Raw genomic sequence first — 17,415 nt, 5'->3', positions numbered from 1 at the left:
ACCATTCACCAAAAACCATCAACCTGATGAATTATTAAGCACAAAATCAGACCGCTCAGGATTAAGAAATGAATGAGAACTAAAGAAGGGAAAACACATATAGGAAAAGACTATTTACAACAGGACCATGTGAAGAACAAGACCAAAAGGAGCGAAATGGGCAATACACTCTCAAATATCAAAATACACAAATCCTTTTATTCCCCTCCGTACACCCTGTGTGTATAAATGGGACTACAGAAGTTGACTTTATTTAAGTTTACAGATCTGATTTCTAATTGCTGTATAATATTATAATATGCCATACTCCTGTGATCACTGTAGTATGCAAACTTGGTCCCACAAAATTCACATTTTAATCTGTTAAAACTGCCACATCAAACAGCTTTAATCACTTAAGTTTATAGAAATATGGTAGACAATATGATCAAATCAACAGAATTTAAAATAAATTTATAATGTTCATCCTCAAATAGTTATAGTTCTGTATGTTCTAGAACTATTTCAAGTTTTCAAATAACTAGCTTATCACTATTATTAAAAATAAAAACATTTTGGTTGTTAAAGAAGCCCAGCAAAGTATAGTATCATCTGTTGTAACCAACAGCTTTTCCGATTAACGTTCCACTGAATGTTAACAGGTATAAATAAGAAATAAAAGGAAGAGTAGGTCCTTTTATCAAACAAATTTGAAAAATGCAAGTGCTTTTATGTTAATGTGTACAGTGATCTCTGAGGCAGTGCATTTTCCACATTTAATCTCCTAAGTACTTTCTACATTCTAAATAAACTGAATTTGGTTACTGCTTAATTCAAAGGAGTGAGGAGTAGCTCCTAGGTTTTCAGGATGATCGCATGCTTGGGTAGAATGGTGTCACTCATCACTAACAGGAATAAAGAAGAGAGGAGAAAGTGTGTGCAGGAGAGACATCTAGGAGGCAGTTATGTAAGTCTGGAGCTCAGAAAAGACAAAAGTAGATTTTGACAACATATAGGTATCAGGTGAAGACATTACTGCGAATGCCTTAACCAGAAAGTGCTTTCTATTTTTACTCTAGGTACCTTGAATTCAACAGACAAGGATCTAAAATTTATCATAAACATCCACTGCATAATTTGTTTATATATCCTCTACCGCTTTCAGGTGAAATGTGTTCCTTGATTCCCAAGCAAAGGAACCCTTACAAGCCAAGCACTACTGCCGCACCTGGTACAAAGCAAATGTTAGCGAAACGAATGTTTGGTCGTAAGTGATTTTTCTTCCAAAGATCAAAAAATAATCCAATCTTACCTAATATACAGCCTAATTGTATTTTAAAATATGAAAAATGCCCTCAAATTAAACAAGTACAGAAACACCTATAAACACATGTACTAAAGATATATTAAAGTTTAACTTTAGCTTGCTGTTCAGTAAAAATCGATTATTAAGCTTTGGCTTTTGAAAAGCGCAGTCAGTCAAAACATATTTCAATGTCCTTTCTAGCATCCCTGAACGAGCACCTACAATGAAGCGGCACGAGAGAGTAAGGCATCGTCGCATCTCACCAACCTACAGTCAAGATCACGAATGCCTGGGGAAACAACACTCACTTCCAAGTATGCAAAAACATTCTAGAAATAACTCCCAATGAAAAACTCCTTATGAGCTTTTACATGTTAAAATCCTGTCCGCTGAATAATAAATGTGTGCATCGTAAAACCAGAGCAAACTGCATTAATTAATGATGATTATAAAAGCTGTTAATTTTACATTCAAAACCAATTATTAACTTTCAAACTGTTGAAGGGGAAATACACCAACAGCTAATATACACATCAGAGTCAAACCTTCCTTCTTCAGTCTTTCCCTTTATCAGCCAGTAAATGTTGGTAATTTTTAAAGACTACAGGGCTGAGTAAGAGACTAGATTACACCACAAATCTGATATTTGTAAATTTTCTGTGTGTTCCAGCACTCATAAAATGAACTAGATAATCTTTATAAACTGGATTTACTCTTTAGATATTTCAGTTCATCCATAAGCCTCTCAAGAAAAAGAGCTATTTGGAAACTTTTCTCGTATCTTGTGACAATAAACTAAAAATAAAAGAGCAACTCTGCCACCTCAAAGTTCCTTAAGGGAAAACCTCTAGAATCATTAATATTCATGGATAAGTCTTTTGAGACACCCCCAGAACACTTTGTTCCTCTACTGACCTCAGGTGAAAGCAAGCATCTACTTGGTATAGCCAACGTGCTAGTACCATGCCCAAGGTGCAACCCGGGAGCTGACTGGGCTCAGAAACTGTTCCTGCACCAGAAGGTCACACTTATAAAATCTGACAACACAATTTGCATAAAATTCTACAATGTTTTCTGTAAATTCTTTCTTGTTTACTCCTCCATGACCTGATACTCGGCCTCAGCGTCATGATGCTTCCATGAGCCACTCGGCCGGCACGAGTGCACCACGGTGCACCTCTAGTAATTCAGGCCAACACGCGCGTGCACCCTGAGACACAGGTCACAACGACACTCACTCACTCGCCTTTTACTCAAGAAAGAATGACCATCGGACTCTGAGTTCCTCATGAATGTAAAATATGATTTGATCTATAATTAATATATATTCAAGCACATTTCTTCATGCAAAATGGTACACCTGAGTCTTTTTTCTTTAATTCCATTCTGAAGTCAAAAAAAGGTAATTTTTTTTCTGTTTGAAAAACAAAGATCACCAAAACCAAAAACCAATCACAAAAATGTTAACACCTTCACCAATAATGTAATTAAGTATCTATCCAAGATTTATGTAGTTACTTCTTTTCCAGTTAAAGACCACATTTTCAGTTTATGAATCAAGCAAGAATATCTGTGTCCAGGTCTACAAATATAAGCCACTTGGTTCAACAAAATGTCTCCTAATCAGCCTGCCTGATTAAAACCATTCAAATTTAAGCATTAATAACACCTTATCCATTAGCTACACTACATTTTCAAGAGTTTGAACATAGCCACAGATACAACAGCCTTCATTTTTCCGTGTATAAGATCACCTCAATTAATTACAAAGCAATCAAAACTACTCTTTCAAAACTGCCTTCTATATTGCTTCTCCTATATAAATACAAACTATAAAAAGATAAAAGAGGAGACAAGGAAGAAAGGAAGGAGAAAGAGAGGAATGAAGGAAGGGATGGAGAGAGGCAGGAAAGAAAACATAAAACCCCAGACCACAGTTTTAAGGAGTCATACATATGGGTGTAACATCCTCAATATAATGGTTGGAGTCTTCTTTAAGACACACCGCTAACATGTTCTCCATAAGCCTTTACAGCCCTGCTCTAAAGGGATCTGGGGGAACATACATTCACCCATAAAGGTGAATATTTTATTTATCTTTAACAGAAACACTTCAAATCTCGCCAAAGTACTTTAGCCAATCATCCCCTTTTGAAAAGGTCAAGAACTAGCAATTACAATGCTGTATTTGTATTAATACCACTCTCAGTTACTGATTATCAAACTGATGCCCAAAGTCAAGTCTAATAATACCCCAACTATATCTTTGCATTCAGTGATCTAAATTATTCTCCCCCTAATGCTGTTTATCAGAAAGCTCCCCCCCATTCAAAATATACCACCAGTTCCCACATTCTCTCAGACAGCCATAGTTTTACTGTATTTCAAAACTTGAGTCACCTGTATGCATCGTCTTCTTTCAAGTCTCATATCATCCTGATGGGGTGGGGGGAGGGAGGGAAGAGTCCAGCAGCAAAACTACAACACTGTGTGAAGAAAAACAGATTATGATAAGAGATAAGGATGCAAGACAATTACCCCTAATTGAGGAACATCTAATGTAAACACAACCCCCAAAACAGAGATAAAATGATTGTAAATTCATTTGCTAACATTTATTTAAGCTTACTTGAAAATAATTTTCATTAATGAAAACCAATTATATATAAAATATAAAGTAACTGCCAGGGAGAAAAAGTTTTAAAACCTGACTACTACCAACAAAAAAATTCACACATTTCTAGGTATGAAATAAACTGTCAATACTCCACTAGTCTATGTCATTTATCAGAAGAAAAATATCTACATTTTATAATCTACATCAATTCACAAATCAGTATGAATGTGAATTCACTTTTCACCATGGCTTACTATCAAAGGTAAAGAAAGTTGCTTTATAGGAACAATCAGATGTCAACCTTCCAGCGTTACAGGTAAATTGAGACACTGCTCACAACTGCTCCTCCAAGCCCACAAACTCTCTTTTGCTCTCCCGGTGACTTCCCCTACTTATTATAATTCTTTGACTTTAAATTCCTACTCACTACTTCCGCTGCTATTTCATGATTGGCCAGCAAATTCCACGACTAAGGGGAAAGCAAGAGCACCCTCTCGCTGTTGTCAACTAAGAGCACACAATAACAGATAAAACAAAGACAAGCACAGGCTGAAAATCAACAAAGGAGTTTGGTCTAAAAATCTAGTTTTCAAATTGATACTGTGGAATTCAGTATTATTCCAAATGAAACAATGTTGCTTACATTGGCCAAGTTCCCAGGCTAGCCAAAAGACATCCATCTATTGAGACCAAAAGATATTATGCCAGCCATGGGCACTGGGGACTCTGCAGGAGCAACACAGAAACTTAACCAATTCTAGATCCTCTCTTTATGTGGAAAAACTCTAAAGTAGGTTGTTTTCCTTTGTTAGCACTCTCTCAACTCTTGATGCTTTCAATTCCCTAAATTTACATCAGGACACTCCAATCATTCTGCTAAGAGTAATAACCCTTTCCCCTGAGTATCAGTATGTTCCTAAATTACCACCCCAAAGTTCCTGTTGTCTCACTGGAGTTCACTTCAGGTGTGTGACAGGAAATCAACTGGGCTGAAATAATTCACTTTAACATTTGCAGTTTTCAACAAGGATGCTGCTGCTGCTGCTAAGTCACTTCAGTCGTGTCCGACTCTGTGCGACCCCCGAGACGGCAGCCCACCAGGCTCCCCGGTCCCTGGGATTCTCCAGGCAAGAACACTGGCGTGGGTTACCATTTCCTTCTCCAATGCATGAAAGTGAAAAGTGAAAGTGAAGTCGCTCAGTCGTGTCTGACTCTTAGCGACCCCATGGACTGCAGCCTACTAAGCTCCTCCATCCATGGGATTTTCCAAGCAAGAGTACTGGAGTGGGGTGCTAATAGACCAAATAAACCCCTAACTGGTAGAATTCTAGTAGTATTGCAAAATAACATTAAAAAAGACTGAGATAGTGTGAGGAAAAGTTTTAGCCAAGTGGGTTTGAGTCTGTATTTACTGCCCCCAAATATTTCTGCTTTTCACTTATTTCTACTTTTGAGCCCCTGGGGTTCTTTAAAAGCTCAAAACATGGAAGAGCAGCTCAGAGATAGCAGTTTACATGTATGAACTACTTGTAAATTAGGAACCACCTGTCTCTGAAATCATTCCTCGATCCCGGATTCCATTCTTGAAAAACCACTTTTCCAGTTTAGGTGCTGCTATGGTATCAAGTAAAACCCTAAGCATGAGACCAACTGGTATCCAACTTGGAAGGAAAGGGGGATACGGACAGACACACAGATGAATATAAAAGCAGCACATCAAAAGTTTTACTTGCAAAAATAATATATGAATCAAGATTAAAGATTTTTACTTCAAAAACATAGTTTTCTAATCTTTCCCCTCATAAATGGTCAGTCTTAAAAAAAAAATAAAAGTCTTTATAATTTCAGCATAAACTACAGTAAAGGAACATGTGAAATTTAAAATCTCTAGCTATGAACTACACATTTTCAAATCCTTCAGGCTCTCAACATTATATTCTTCACCTGTAAAATGTCACAATACCCTGCCAACTTCAATGGCTTCAACAGGAAAAGATGAGTGGGCCAATGGCATAATGGATAATGCATCTGCCTCTGGATTATCAAAATGATCTCACCCTAAAACTGGCATCTTAGAGGGGAAAAAAATCAACCATTTAATCATTACTCATTTGAAAAACAGCCTTTAGCAAAGGATAAAGAATCTCAGCAAGTTAGGAAACTGGCTGCTGAGGTATGCTGCAACTAAACCATCATATACTGTGAAGTGAAGTGAAGTCGCTCAGTCATGTCCGACTCTTTGCGACCCCATGAACTGTAGCCTACCAGGCTTTTCTGTCCATGGGATTTTCCAGGCAAGAGTACTGGAGTGGGGTGCCATTTCCTCCTCCGCATATACTGAGTAATGATAAACTTCTCAAGTCTAGACATTGGATTACTGAATAAAGATTCTATTGATTATTCCAATATATCCTTCAGGCTTGTCACTTTTCAAAAAAACAATGGTCTGTATCAGACTTGAGTTTTGACAGTAACTAGGATACTGCTGCTGCTGCTAAGTCGCTTCAGTCGTGTCCGACTCTGTGCGACCCCATAGACGGAAGCCCACCAGGCTCCCCCGTCCCTGGGATTCTCCAGGCAAGAACACTGGAGTGGGTTGCCATTTCCTTCTCCAATGGGTGGAAGTGAAAAGTGAAAGTGAAGTTGCTCAGTCGTGTCCGACTCTTAGCGACCCCATGGACTGCAGCCCACCAGGCTCCTCCGTCCATGGGATTTTCCAGGCAAGAGTACTGGAGTGGGGTGCCAACTAGGATACAGCAAACACCAAATGGACTCTGCAAACTACAGATACAATTTTCTTTCTAAAGAAGCTTACAAATTCAGTCATATTTTAATTTTTTTCTGAAAAAAAACCTACAACGAATTTTTTCTCTTTTCCCCTACAAATGGAACCATTCACAAATTATGGAGCAAAATTAGATGCTAATGAAAAACATGTACTATCCTTACCACAGAAACCTCCCATAATCCTCAAAATCTTTTACAGTATGTTTTAGCTCACGTTTTGCCAAAGGCAATATAACAGTCTATGAACAATCTAGGAACTGAGCTTAAGTGGTTTTTGAAGCTAAACTTACAAACCATTTTTCTAGTTGTCTGAAAATCACTGCATAAAATTAACCTACAGCACATGTGCAGGGAGGGCTAACAGCATTTCAACATACTTGAGTTTTGGTGCATGGTATGCTCAGGAAAGTACAGACGTGGTCTCTTGGTGTCTGTTCTTTCTCAAGAGAGGTCAGGGAGACAAGAGGGGATGGGAGGAGAGGGAGGGGGAGGATATGAAGACACCTGACTGAAAGTACTCTTGTGCTGAGATTTATAAAATCAGTACAAATCTAAAAAAAAAAAACACTAGAGTGGCAAAACTGTGATTGAAATGAATGCATTAGCATGATATGGCAAACCCAGATTAACTAGAGAGTTAATGAACTAAGGGCTTTCCTTGTGGCTCAGCTGGTAAAGAATCTGCCTGCATTGTGGGAGACCTGAGCTCGATCTCTGGTTAGGGAAAATCCCCTAGAGAGGGGAAAGGCTACCCATTCCAGTATTCTGGCCTGGAGAATTCCATGGACTATATAGTATATGGGATCACAAAGAGTCGGACACCACTGAGCAACTTTCACTTTCACTTTCTTTTATTTAATGAACTAAATGGCAGTCATCAATGTATTTTCTAAAGACACAATGTTTTATACTGAAAAACTAAAAATTTTACCTAGTTTCAAAATAACTATAGTAGGGAAGTATTGCAAACAGCAGGCAAAAAAAAATCAGTACATACAAGCTGATACAAGCTTCAAAAGTACTGGTAGGAACTATCTTATTTCTTAAGCTGGGTGAAGTACACAGCTGTTGCTTATTATCTTTTAATTTTATGTGTTATATATTCTCATATTCACAATTTTAAAAATTTAACCCTCAGGAAAAAACAAAAGGCAAGAGGTTTAAAAGGACAATTCAGATGGTACAGAAGATGTCTATTAAGAATAAGCTACAAAAAAAAAATAATAAGCTACAAAAATGAAAACAAAGTTGAGGGACCTAAAATTTTATTCCATGGATCAAATTACTATGCGGTTATATTCAAATCATACACTGTGACCTGCTTTCCTTATAAACTTCTGCTCATTTACACTAATAGAGTAAGGAAGTCATAGAAAAAAATGTCTTTATTTCAGAAGCAGACTTTCAAGAATTAAAACAGCCAAAGGAGTCATACAGGAAATGTTTTGATACCTAACACGCAAGAAAAAAACCGTATCACCCTAATTCCCCAAAAGATGATCAAATGAGATATTGGGGGAGGAGGGAGTCTTTTCACTAACTGGGGATTTCAAGAGAAATCCTAAAAACCAAGAATATTTATGACTTCCTCTAGAATCCAAGGAAATACCCACAGTCTAAAAAAAAAACAAACTGAAAACGCAAAAAGCACAAGAGTTTAAATCAAAATTATGAGTAAAACTGCAGAGTAAGGACCTTCACTATACCCCACCCACTCAGCTGAGACAGTTCACAGACGCTGACACACACCCAACAAGCAGGCCCTCCTGTTTCACCAGCGGGGACGCCAGGGCTCAGACCTGACAAGCAGCCTGGCCTAAGGTCACACCGTGAGAACTCTGGACCCACACCAAAGCTCACTTCTTTCCGCCACTGCAAGATCCTCTCACTAGGGATCACCGAAATGGTTATAAGAAAATTACACACCTGCAAGAATCCAGGTGGACTAAGTCTGATTTTAAGTCTCACCATTTACTCTTCTGCCTCAACCAGGCCAAACATGAATAAAATTCATAAGCAGTAAATCACTTTGTAAAAAATATTTCAGTTTAGGAGAATAAAAAAGTAACTTTCCTGAAAAGTCAGCCTGGCAGAGAAATTCTGATTATAACACGTAACAATTTGCTATATATTCCTTTAAAAAAAGAAAAAATTGAAGACAAGCAGAGAAGAGTATAAAAACCAAGAGTAGGTAAGTCATTTTTGCACTAAAACCTCAGGCAAGATAAAAAACATGAAGAACTATAAACCTGGGTCTTGGATCATATGACTGGCATGTTAGAAGTGGGAGCAGCTGATACATGGGGTTTAAGGACAGAGAAGAATGTGATTTCTCATGAAACTGAAAATAAAGAACACAACTCTGAGTAAGCATTGGAGAGAAGGTTCAAGAAATAAGACCTGAGTGGATTAAATAAATAATGCCCCAATTTTTGCTACCTCAAGCACCAAGTTACCTGGGCTCACCAGGACTACATCTGGGCTAAACTGAGACAAAATTAGGCACTGTATATTTGGCTACAGCAATAAGCTCAGGAAAACAGGAGGGAAATAACTCATAGGCATATTATCTGTAACAACGCAGAGTGCATTGACAAGTATCTTTTTTAAGACTGGAGAGCAGAGACTGAGAAGTTTCTAGGAGCAGTGGTGGTGGTGTAGTCGCTAAGTCGTGTGCGACTCTTGCAACCCCATGGACTGTAGCCCGCCAGGCTCCTCTGTCCATGGGATTTTCCAGGCAAGAATACTGGAGTAGTTTGCATTTCCTTCTCCAGGGGATCTTCCCAACTCAGGAATTAAACCCAGGTCTCCTGCATTGCAGGCAGATTCTTTACTGACTGAGCTACGAGGGAAGCCTCACAGGAGTCGGCTATGACGAAAAAAAGTACTGGTATCCTGCCACTAATTCAAAATACATAAATGACCACTGATACTGTGGCCTTCCTGGTGCTTCAGATGGTAAAGAATCTGACTGCAATGTGGGAGACGCGGCTTTGATCCTTGGATTGGGAAGATCCCCTGGAGAAAGGAATGGCTACCCACTCCCGTTTTCTTGCCTGGAGAATTCCATGGACAGAGGTTACAGTCCATGGGGTCACAGAGAGTCAGACATGATTGAGCAACTGACACTTTCACCGATACTGTATTTTGCTTGCCATCTTTTGTCTCCTTTAGTGAGTGTGAAAACAATTATTTTCACAGATTTATACAACCTTCAAGTCTATCAACATACCTATGTCTTTTCTCTTATATTCCAAGTTCCTCAAACTTGAATATTCAGACCACAGAACTTTTCAGGCTATCACTGTATATATACTAAGAAATATCCTATCATAAGCAGACCGAAGTTCCAGAGGTTCATTTAAGCTAGCCGGTTGCAAGGCAACCCTAAGTACTATTCTAGTTACGTGTGGAATTGAGCAGACTTCTACAGTGCGACTCACCCCCAGCCCACCTCTCCCTCAGAGTTTCAGGCCCACCTTTCTGAGAGTCCTATGAACTGAGCTTGACATCCCAGTTATTTTCCTTTCCCACTTATTACTGAACGTGAGATTTTGTATTTAATGGACACATAAGCACTTTCCTTTAATTCACTTAATTCTCATAAATAATTACATAAGTTAAGTAGCACTATTACCCGGTTTTACAGGTGAGGAGACTAAGGCCCAGAGAAATGAGGTCGTACAGAGCCACACAGGACTATTTTAGAGATGAGATTCAAATTCAACCAAACGGACTCCAAAGTTGTCACTCTCAGGCCCCACGTTAAACTGAGTTTGTGATCTCCAGACTCTACTCTCCCAACCAAAAAGGAAGAGGAAAGAACAGGTAGGACAGGAAGAAAATCCACTTCTCCCTCCTGTATTCTCAGTTTTGGTCAATGGGTTTCACCACACCCCCGTCTCCCAAACTAAAACCCTAATAACCTGGCACCTCTTTCCTACTGCGTATCCCACATCCAATCCATGCAAATTCTTGTGTTGGGAAATTCCCGGGCAGTCTAATGGTTAGAACTTGGGCCCCGGCAGGGAAACGAAGATCCCACCGGCCACACAGTGCAGCCCTCACTACCCTCAAAAACAGTGAGCTCTGTGAACCATCCCAGCAAATGAGTCAAACCTAAGGAATTAGTCCCAGAAACCTCCAGTCTATGGCCAGTCTTGATGTCAGAAGTGGACAGTCTCACAGGACTGAGCCCTTTCTTTACCTGTGAGGCCTGATTCTCCCTCTAGGTAGACAGTGTGAGAACTGGGCTGAATTCTCGGACACCCTGATGATGGCATCTGAGAACTGCTTGTGTGAAAAAGCGCCCCCCCCCCTCCCCGAAACACACACACATACACGCTGCAATTGGGCACAGAAACCCTTTGCAAAAAGGAATTAAAAGCAAAGTGATATAAACAAAACAAATTCTCTCTCTCTCTTCTGTTGCTATGCTTGCTTCCTATCACCTACACATCATGTTCTCAGATTCTTTATTACTCAAATCAATCCTGCTCCTAATTTGAATTGGGCTTCCCTGGCGGCTCAGACAGTAAAGACCCCGCCTGCAATACGGGAGACCCAGGTTTGATCCCTGGGTTGGGAAGATCCCCTGCAGGAGGGCACGGCAACCCACTACAGTATTCTTGCCTGGAGAATCCCATGGACAGAGGAGCCTGGTGGGCACCAGTGCATGGGGTCACAAAGAGTGGGACACGAAGTAAGAGGAATTAAAAAGGGGTGCCTGTGACCAAGAATCAAACAAAGGTGAGGTCCAGTGCATCGTGTCGTCCCTCCTTACTTTTCCCTTCCTAACCTCAACACCTGCCGTGATGGCATGCAAGCATTTTATTTTAAAAACAAAGCATATCTATCAGACAGAAGACACTTGGGAAAAATAACGCTCAATCCCTGAAAGCCTGCAATCCCTTCTCATAACTAGCTTCTAAGAAATGTAATAAAAACCACTATGCTTGCTCTTTCCTTTCTGATAGGACTGACTTTTCCAAGTCAGTCAGTTCAGTCGCTCAGTCGTGTTCGACTCTTTGCGACCCCATGAATCGCAGCACACCAGGCCTCCCTGTCCATCACCAACTCCCACAGTTCACTCAAATTCATGTCCATCGAGTTGGACATCCAGCCATCTCATCCTCTGTCGTCCCCTCCTCCTCCCGCCCCCAATCCCTCCCAGCATCAGGGTCTTTTCCAATGAGTCAACTCTCCGCATGAGGTGGCCAAAGTATTGGAGTTTCAGCTTCAACATCAGTCCTTCCAATGAACACCCAGGACTGATCTCCTTTAGAATGGACTGGTTGGATCTCCTTGCAGTCCAAGGGACTCTCAAGAGTCTTCTCCAACACCACAGTTCAAAAGCATCAATTCTTTGGCACTCAGCTTTCTTCACAGTCCAACTCTCACATCCATACATGACCAATGGAAAAACCATACATAGCCTTGACTAGACGGACCTTTGTTGGCAAAGTAATGTCTCTGCTTTTTAATATGCTATCTAGGTTGATCATAACTTTCCTTCCAAGGAGTAAGCGTCTTTTAATTTCACGGCTGCAATCACCATCTGCAGTGATTTTGGAGCCCCCAAAAAATAAAAGTCTGACACTGTTTCCCCATCTATTTCCCATGAAGTGATGGGACCATATGCCATATGTAAGCGTACACACATATAATTTTATTTATAAAATATGCATTATATATAAATAGTTTACATAAGCACATTCATATATATACTTAGTTCATTATATGTACTTTTATAAATATAATTACATATAATTATATAAACCTCTGTGCTCTTAATTATCCTTGAATTTCAAAAATACAGAAAAATAACAAGGTCCAGAAATAATCAAAAAACACACACTATTATTAACAGTTTACATTTTCTTCCAGCAAGCCTATTACTAAGAGTAGTAAACTTAGTTTTGTTTTACTTATTTTCTCTGCTAGACTTTTGGGGAACTTAAAGGAAAATGCTGTCCCCTGAAAACTTCTTAAAATGTGTGGTCTTATATTTCAGGGTATCAACTGTCCTCCAATTGGTACCTGTGTCACCTTTGGCCCCAAACTCAGGTTCTGGTCTCCAGTTCCATTGTCTGGCCCCTCCACTGGGTTTTTCTAAACATCTTTCCCTCTAAAAGGAGTACCTCAAAGGTTTGCCCTGAACTAGTAACTCCAGACTTTTCTCTAGCTGCCCTACCCGATCACTCAGTATCTAGTCCAGAGCTGCAGGATGTGGCCTACAGGGCCACGTTACCACATCAACTCTTTACGCCTAAAGGCATGCAACCCCTTCCTTACACAACTCACATTCCCATCTCTTCCCACCACCCACAACCATTCTAGAAACTGCTGAATTCTTTAGCTACTCTAAATGATCTCGCTCAATCCTATGCATTCTCAAAATGCCTCATGCCTTTCCATTCTTCCCCGTGCCTACTGTATCATCCCTGGCCCAGGCCCTTATTTCACGCGATTAGAGATGCCTCCTAAACTCAGCATCTCCTGGGCCAGACGGTATGCCAGGAACACTAGGGGAGTCTGCAGAACCAGACTGCAGCCTCCACTCCCAAAGATCCTGCTTCAGGAAGCAAGGAGAAGGGCTCGAGAACCTGCCTGGGTTTTGTTTAGTTTTTGTTTCTTTAAATATTTATTTACTTGGCTGCAGCGGGTCTTAGTTACAGCACTCAGGACCTTTAGTTGCAGCCTGCGAACTCTTAGTTGGGGCATGTGGAATCTAATTCCATGCCCAGGGATTGAAGCCCAGCCCCCTGCATTGGGAGCTTGAAGTCTTAGCCAGTGGACCGCCAGGGAAGTCCCTGGTTGGTTTTGTTTTTTTTTTTTTAATACACAAGAACATCCAGGTTATTTACTCTTGAGCACGGCTGGATTTGGGAACTATATTTTACTTAAAGACAGCTTACCCCTCGTCCCATTTTATCACACATTTAGCTGCTGTACACATACATCGCTGAAGCACAGACTTTCAACCTGGATTTAACCCATCTGTGACTTAGGAACATTAGTCAAATCTTACTGCCCTGAATTCAGAGCTCAGTGTGGCATTCCATAAAATAACACCCTCCTTCTGCAGCGATGCTCAATCCTTTGCCCTAACTAAAGTCACCCCTTCTCTACCTAATCTTTACCTAAATCCTAGCCACTCTTCAAGACCAACTCATTTCTCCTCATCCAGCTTAAAGCCACTCCAGTTTCTCCTCTGAACCTCCGTTTACCTATGGACCACTATATTTTATTAGTTATTTATGTTATAGTCTTACTCAAGTGATATTATCTACTGCTTGGTGAATCTCAGTCTCACATTTCTATTATATCCTAGTAGATGTTCAATGAGCACATTGGATTAATAAAATAAACATGGAAAATACTGTCTTGAATAGAAAAAGTGGGTTATAAAGCAGTATGCAAATGTATTTTTAAAAAGGAGAGAAAAGTAATTGTGTGCAGAAAAAAAAAAGAACTCACAGGTTACACACAAAATGCAAACACTAGTTATCTCCAGAAAGAAGAACCGCAGGCAACTGTTATTCTTCTTTTCTAAAGTTTCTAAAATGAATGTGTTATTTTGTAATGATACAAAATCTTATACCTAGAATTTTAAACCTTAGCTAAATCTTAACCTAGAATTTTCTCCTTTTTTTTGTTTGCACCGTAGGGAACGTGGAATCCTAGGTCCCCAACTAGAGACCAAACCCATGCCTCCTGCAGTGGAAGCAAGAAGTCTTAACCACTTCCGCCAGGGAAGGCCCAACCTAGAATTTTCTTGATCAATGGAAATTCAGTAAAAATTACTGACATGGGACATCAACATAATCCTAATAAATGTGACTGATATGCTAATGTCAACATTTCCCAGCCTATACTCCAAATTCCACTGGCCTCACTAGACTGGATGTTCAACCTTGGGGACCTCATTCACAGTCATGCAAATCAATTATATACATAGTATATGGGAACACAAGCTTTCATAAGAGTACTGTTCCCATACAGTTTTCTTCATGGAGCACTGATTCACATTCTGCTTGTAGTCCTAGTTTGCTTAATGTTCATCTACTTTTAGAAACACATTTCACGATGAAAAATACAAAGTTTATATACAAAACTACATTATCAACAAAAAATTAGAAATACTAAAAATATTCAACACTAACAGACAAGATGTACAGTCACATAATATCATATAAATCCTTTAAGTTCTTATACTATTATATTATATGAGGGAAAAAAATCATGCATTATATTTTATCAGAAAGAACTCAAAATCTTCATCAAAGTACAGTCTCAGGAAAGAAAAAAAAAAGCACAGAAGAAACGCTGGAAGAAAATACATAAAATTAATAATGAATGTCTTTGGCTAGTAACAGATTTTTAATTTTCTTCCTTACACTTTTTAGCATATCACAACTTTAATAAACATGCATCTTCTTTTTATAATCAGGAAAAAAATGGTCCAAGAAATTCATCCTCCATCCGAACAGAAAAGTCTCCATGACATTTAGCTATGGGCCACAACTATGGAACAACCTCACGTACCCTCCAACTTTTAAAACTCTGGCCACTGTCCACAGTAAGACTCTCCCAGAAGGGCTCTGCGTCGCCTAACCTGGTGTTCAAGGCCCAGAGCCTTCAGGCTCTGAGCCAGCCCGCCCTCTAATCCCTGGCTCCGCCGCTTCCCAGGTGGTCCCGTGTCAGGTTCTAAACACCCAGCTGATGAGTGTCCTCATTTACAAAGTGGGTGATCCCACAGAACAGCGCCGTCACGAGGACACAGCATTTAAAACACGGCACGGTGACCGTGCCCTGCGTGTTCCCGTGGTTACACTGGCATGTTTTATACTGTCGTGAAGACCCCCACCTTTCCGGTCCCATCTCCTTTCATATATGTGCTTTCTTTGAACGTTCGATCGAGCCACAACGGGCAAAGCGCATCCCCCAAGAGTCACTTTCCTGCTGAAACTGCTCCCTTTCCTGCCTGTCAACACCATTTCCCAAGTCCAACGCCAGTGCCTTCTTCTCCAGAAAGTCTCCGACCAGCACCCCTCAAGCCCACCACAGCAGTACTGACACCGGGACGAGGGCCCTAACTCTGCCTTCAACTGGAGCTAACCAATGACACGCGCAACGGCACCTAGCCCAGAATCTGGGGAAAGCCCTGTTCACCTCCTGCTCCAGAAGGCCAGCTCCCTCAAGTATAGCAGACTCTGGAAACGGAGAGAGAGAGAAAAAAAGTCATAATCATCAAACCACAACATCGCCACAAATACCTGCTTTAGGGTTGCTCTGTTGACACAAATGAGTTAAAAAAATTTTAATATTTAAAACAAGATGATAAGCACAGTGAAGTCATATCTGCAATCTAATCATGGAACAAACGACCTGGCTAACTCATTTCAATGTGAAAGACACAAAATTGAGAATTTCTGATACAGATAATGATATATGAGCTAAAAAATATTTTATAGAATTATCAATTCTCTATAAATAGCTATAATCAGAAAAGGCTTGGGCATAGTTTTTGTTTCTTGTTTGGGTCTTTTTGTTGTTGTTGTTAAACACCAAACCTCTTTTCTAAAGACAGTATTTTTAAATGTGGTGCTATTTATACTGCAAATGTTAGTAAACCAGGTGGGCAAAATAATGACTGTGGATGCAAGAGGACAAGGACATGAGTGTTAATTAAATTCTCTTTTATGTATGTTTGAGGTTTTTAGTAACTAAAAGTTTTAATAAAATCAGTGATGTATGAAATACGTATCAGAAATACAATTTTTTTAACTATCAAATAAATGACAAAAGAAGCTAACTAAAAAAAATTTAAAGATGTGATATTGTAAGACAAGAGAACTTACAAACATACCATGACTAAGCAAAATCTGCTTTTTTTAATCTTTTGTTTCTCTTTGGGGAGAGAAGATAGAGGTTAAAACTGCTTGGGAAACTATTTTACATAAAATATTTTATATAAATCACTAGCAAAGATTTACCTAAATAAACTGATTCCTATAAATTTTTCACTGGGACATTTGTGCTAATAAATGTACAGCTATGATATGAAAAGTCAGGGAGTTGGGGTGAAATTCCCTTTAGGGTGTCATTGGCTAGCTCCATGAGATCAATGAAGCACAAACTTTCTAGTGTCAAAGTCCACAAGACATACAGATCCCCTTACTAGTTTTAGCAGCTAACATTGTCCAACCACTCTTGGAAGGGGGGGAAAAAAACTGAACATTTTAACAACTTGCCCCAAAATTTCCTCTTGCTGCCTGAAGTCGTAAGTGATGTTTGATCTTCCTACTTTTTCACATTACGAAGAGTAACACATTTTTTGTGGTAGCTGATACAGACGAATTATACAATAACACTGAATTTAGTGTCAGACTGAGAGTGAGAGGTCTTCAGTTTCAATTAATTCAAATCAATCCTTTAGTAGATGTGGAAACTCAGGTCTAGAGGTTATGTGCCTTGCTTAAGAGGATCTGAAGTAAAACCAACACCAAAAAAATCAGATTATCAAATCAATGATAAAAGCAAAATAGTATTTGCCATTTTAATTGAGCATTCAAACTCCACTGCTACACAGAAATATGGGCAAATACGTATCTGCACAACATAAGCATACTTATTTTTATTTTCATATAAATGAGAATACATAGGAAAATGTCCAGAAAGATAACTACAAGTCTTCAGCAGCAGGACTATCTTCAGGACAATG

General features: G+C 39.5%; 1 protein-coding gene across 5 annotated transcripts in view; it reads right to left on the bottom strand.

The window, feature by feature from the left end:
* DYRK1A (dual specificity tyrosine phosphorylation regulated kinase 1A) overlaps positions 1-17,415 on the bottom strand; it is a 148,222-nt gene that overhangs the window by 92,300 nt on the left and 38,507 nt on the right. For 3 of the 5 annotated variants that reach the window (XM_044948347.2, XM_025293869.3, XM_025293882.3), the window contains exon 2: positions 3,686-3,771. The exons of the other annotated variants lie outside the window; for them this stretch is intronic. In XM_044948347.2, coding sequence (XP_044804282.1) covers positions 3,686-3,695 — 10 coding nt within the window. In that variant the 5' untranslated portion in view covers positions 3,696-3,771. The remainder of the gene's footprint in view (positions 1-3,685; positions 3,772-17,415) is intronic. 5 annotated transcript variants of the gene reach the window in all.

This window comes from Bubalus bubalis, chromosome 1, assembly GCF_019923935.1.
Source record: "Bubalus bubalis isolate 160015118507 breed Murrah chromosome 1, NDDB_SH_1, whole genome shotgun sequence".
Taxonomy (NCBI): Eukaryota; Metazoa; Chordata; class Mammalia; order Artiodactyla; family Bovidae; genus Bubalus; species Bubalus bubalis.
Note: the sequence above shows the minus strand (reverse complement) of the source record. Positions and strands in the feature narration are given on the sequence as shown.